Here is a 5,000-nt window from a genome sequence, read left to right on the forward strand (position 1 = left end):
ATATTGTTGCAGGCTAACTAAGAGATCTGCTGGAAAACATATATTTTTTCCCATGGACAGATTGAGCTTGATGACAACCAAAACACTTATAGGGCTGACCCCGACGATTCTAACATTTGATCGATGGAGCCTGATTCGCAAACCAATCTCACAGTCGAATCGTCGCAGTTGCGGGAAAATGTGGTTATAAAATACAAGATCATTCCATTCGGGCTCTAAGGGGTTGCTGAATGTCTGCTTTGAATTTCCTGGTTTCTCTCAATGAATCATGATATAAAGCCTATTTTGGTATAAATATCAGCCTATTAATAACTGTTCATAAAAAAATTAAATACTCATGTCATGTCCTTCCGGTAGATGTCTTTAGTGTGCGGGCAGCCCTATAGGCTCAACACGTGGATGCCTGTGATGATATGCAAATTAGCCAAATTAGAATTCGCACACATAGAAAGACATCAGGACAGATCACTAGTAAAAATATGTAACAAATCCAAAGTTCATCTACTTGCAAACTGTGTAAATCCACAGGGTTTACCGCCCTTGTTGTCGCCCAGGCAACCTGCCAACCATTTGGCAATCCAGGCCTGGCGGGGCAGCGGCCAGTTGTCTAGTGAGCCTCCAGGCTCCTGAACAGCCCAGCCGACGGGAGACACGGGAGTCTTAAGGCTCAGGAAGTAACAGATGTGTGTATGAGGACTGCGAAGCCAAACCTTTTGCGACTGATCACTGATATTATTTTCCTTTTCCATAGGAACCCGCGCTGCCAACTGAACAGCCGCTGTACTGGAGGCCAGGGAAGGAGCCAACACCCCTGGCGGACCTAACGTTTTTTTGTGTTATAGAATCAAAGCAATTTTAGCCGATCTAATGGGCGTGCAATTCCTAGTGTGTGTAAACCTTATGCAGTACATGGCGAATAAACGGATCTTAAATCTTATTATTTAAACCAAGGCCTATATTTTTGTTCCAGTAATTTTTTATACAGGTAGGCTAAAGTCGACGATATAGGCAAGACTTTCTGGGGTGAAGTGGTGTGTGTATATGTGTGTGTGTGTGTGTGTGTGCGCGCGCATGTGTGTGTGTTTGTGGGGGGAAGGGGGGGTTGCTGAACACGCAGTGCCCCATTGCCACGGTAACAGATTGATGGTTCTTGGCAGTGCGGGGGCTGAGTGTGATGTATCACTGATAGAGCTGCTGGGGGGAGGATGGAGGGATGGAGGGATAGAGGGAGGGAGGGATAGAGGGAGGGATGGAGAGAGGGAGGGATGGAGGGAGGGAGGGAGGGAGGGGAGAGGTAGGTGTACAGTATGTGCGCGTGGGCGTTGGGTCGCCGTCTCTACGCCTCTGCGGAGAAAGAAAGAGAGAAAGAGGTGAAGTGGATACGGGGAGATAGAGAGACAGAGAGAGGAGGGTTGTGCCTTCTCGCCTGCCGGGCTGGTCTGAGCCTGCGCTGACCTAACTGGACCTGACTGGACCTAACTGGACCTGACTGGACCTGACTGCACCTGACTGCACCTGACTGGACCTGACTGGAGATGTCTGTGTCTGCACAGCGGAAATCCCTCTTCCAGAATCCCTTTTCCACCTTCTGTCTCTTTCACACAAATGCACATCCTGGCTGGGATATCTGTGCTTGCTTGCACATGCAAATAGGAACATGCACACATGCACTCACACACGCACACACACACACACACACGCACACACGCACGCACGCAGCACGCACGCACTATGGGGTGTGATTAGTGCCAGCACACCATACTGAAACGCTTGACTTGCGCCTACTTAAAAAGACGCGATGACATCAAACGTCTAAACGCACGTGTATAATTTCCATTGACAAACAATGGAGAGACAGACGTCTCATAGCTGTAACGTACCTGTAACGCAGACGCTGTGCACATGTTTACACGTATTGCGCATCGTGTGCGTGACGGCAACACTACAGGTTAGATGCGCCTCACATATGCAACACCAACACTACACATGACAGTTTGGTAAAATCATAGATGTACGTACGTACGTACGTCTTGTAATGTGTGCAGAAATTGCATAGCGACGTGTCAAACGTGCCAGTGCCTTGCTAGCGCAGCAGACGTGTTAGCGGCCGCACGTGTAAGGTCAGTTGCCTTTAAATCATAGCTGGTTCTAATCTCGTCCTTGCCAATTGGTAATGCATTCTCAATAAATGGAATTCGCACATGTTAAGCAACTTGTTTTTAATAAAGCCTAATATCTGAATGACTCTTTCTTCGCAATTTAAAACAAATGTTCAGATACACGTGTTTCTTGTCAATAGAGGGCACTGAGCACCGTCAGCACCAGTTCGTGCGCGCTCTTATTTGAAAATGTAGCGATAGTGGAGATAAAACGACACATATCTGGGAAAAGTTATGCAAGGAGGATCCTGGAATTTGATTGAGTGCAAATAAATATTCGTAATTTTTATTCAATATGGACAAATGAGCCCCGCTCGCAGCTTCTAGTGCCCGCTGACTTAACACGAGCGTGCAAACGTTACATGCATGTGCGCAAAAGTGGCACAGCACTTTTTACACGTCACCCTCTGAGAATGCGAGCGACTCGTAACGCGTGCGTATATGCACGCCTATTAATCAGCTCGCCAAAGTACCTTTATACACGCAATGCAGGTGACGAAAGCACTGAGTGTTTGTTACGCTGGCACGAATCACACCCCATAGCACGCACGCACACGCACACACACACACACACACACACACACACACACACACACACACACACACACACACACACACACACACACACACATGCTCTCTGTATTTCTCTTTTGTTTACCCCCTCCTTCCCTCCTCCCTCCCAGGGTGTGTATTAGTCCGGCTGTAGCAGTGGCAGTACTGTAGGTCAGCCCTCAGTCTGCTGCTCCTGGCTGACCTGGCTGATTGCTCTAAACAGACTGCTTCAGATGGACTGCTTTGTTCTAAGGTTGTTAAAGACTAAAATTAGGTTTTTCTCTTTCTCTCTCACTCTGTATCTTTCCCTACCTTTGCCACCCCTCCTCCCCCCAACATACAGTACAGTAGTGATGTACAGTAAAAGGTATAGAGCATGTAGAGTAGTTATGTAGGAGGTGTAGAGCATGTAGAGTAGTTATGTAGGAGGTGTAGAGCATGTAGAGTAGTGATGTAGGAGGTGTAGAGTATGTAGCATAGTGATGTAGGAGGTGTAGAGTATGTAGAGTAGTGATGTAGGAGGTGTAGAGTATGTAGAGTAGTGATGTAGGTGTAGAGTATGTAGAGAAGGGATGTAGGACGTGTAGAACATGTATAGTGATGTAGGAGGTGTAGAGTATGTAGCATAGTGATGTAGAGGGTGTAGAGTATGTAGAGTAGTGATGTAGGAGGTGTAGAGTATGTAGAGTAGTGATGTAAGAGGTGTAGAGCATGTAGAGTAGTGATGTAAGAGGTGTAGAGTATGTAGCATAGTGATGTAGGAGGTGTAGAGTATGTAGAGTAGTGATGTAGGACGTGTAGAACATGTATAGTGATGTAGGAGGTGTAGAGTATGTAGAGTAGTTATGTAGGAGGTGTAGAGCATGTAGAGTAGTGATGTAGGAGGTGTAGAGTATGTAGCACAGTGATGTAGGAGGTGTAGAGTATGTAGAGTAGTGATGTAGGTGTAGAGTATGTAGAGTAGTGATGTAGGTGTAGAGTATGTAGAGTAGTGATGTAGGTGTAGAGTATGTAGAGTAGTGATGTAGGACGTGTAGAACATGTATAGTGATGTAGGAGGTGTAGAGTATGTAGCATAGTGATGTAGGAGGTGTAGAGTATGTAGCATAGTGATGTAGGAGGTGTAGAGTATGTAGCATAGTGATGTAGGAGGTGTAGAGTATGTAGAGTAGGGATGTAGGAGGTGTAGAGTATGTAGAGTAGGGATGTAGGAGGTGTAGAGTATGTAGAGTAGTGATGTAGGTGTAGAGTATGTAGAGTAGTGATGTAGGACGTGTAGAACATGTATAGTGATGTAGGAGGTGTAGAGTATGTAGCATAGTGATGTAGGAGGTGTAGAGTATGTAGCATAGTGATGTAGGAGGTGTAGAGTATGTAGAGTAGTGATGTAGGAGGTGTAGAATATGTACAATAGCGAGGTAGTAGGTGAGTTACCTGACTTCACTCTCTTTGATGTGTCCAGCCAGCTCCTCTACAAACTTCTCTCCCTTGGTCCAGTAAATGATAGGTCTGGAGTCTCCACTGTAGCCGAAGAATGCCTTGCAGTCCAGACTCAGGGGCATGCCTGCAAACAACAACAACAATTACAACATCAAGATCAACAAACATAACAACAACAGCAGCAACGACAACAACAACAACAACAACAACCAACAATAGACTGGAAACAAACATCCATCCTCTTTACTATAATATTGCTCCAGGGTTGGCAGGTACCCAGGTGGGGTATCTCCCAGGCCTTTCTGTGTGGGTTTGCATGTTCTTCCCGTGTTTGCAAGGGTTTCCCCCATAAAGAACCCCAAAAAATGAAAAACATGCAAAAGAACAGCACATCACTAACGCTGTCCGTCCCTCATGAAGACGGACAGGAAGACCCGGTTGGCCCCCGGGCGCGGCCCATGCATGCTGCCTACTTTCTGCTCCCGCCTGCCCTTGGGGGAAGGACGACGGGATGGGTTAAGAAGCATTTCATCAGCGACAATGATGCATGTGTGTGTGTCTGTTCCTTGTGTCGCCCATTACTACACATGTGTTTGAGTCAAGTGCACTTGTGCATGCTGTAGGACAGGTAAAGAATTTTTCTTCTTCTTCCACTCCAAATAAAACCCTCTATCTTCTGTATCTTTCCACCTAGGGCAGACATCAGTCTGCTGAGCGCTCAGGCAGTAAAGTAGTTCTTCAGTGTTTTGTTTATCGAGCGTCCCTTCAGGCACCTATCACACACCTGCCAGACGCACGCAAACACCTACTGTGCACTCACACAAATACACGCACGCACGTCGCACGCTC

General features: G+C 46.6%; 1 protein-coding gene across 1 annotated transcript in view; it reads right to left on the minus strand.

Annotated features, from left to right (window-relative positions):
- The window catches only part of il1rapl2 (interleukin 1 receptor accessory protein-like 2), a gene marked incomplete at both ends in the record, with an annotated part of 278,776 nt that overhangs the window by 8,863 nt on the left and 264,913 nt on the right, over positions 1 to 5,000 (minus strand). The window contains one exon of the mRNA XM_084448392.1: positions 4,146 to 4,275. Coding sequence (XP_084304518.1) covers positions 4,146 to 4,275 — 130 coding nt within the window. The remainder of the gene's footprint in view (positions 1 to 4,145; positions 4,276 to 5,000) is intronic.

This window comes from Borostomias antarcticus (assembly GCF_949987555.1).
Source record: "Borostomias antarcticus genome assembly, chromosome: 14".
NCBI lineage: Eukaryota > Metazoa > Chordata > Actinopteri > Stomiiformes > Stomiidae > Borostomias > Borostomias antarcticus.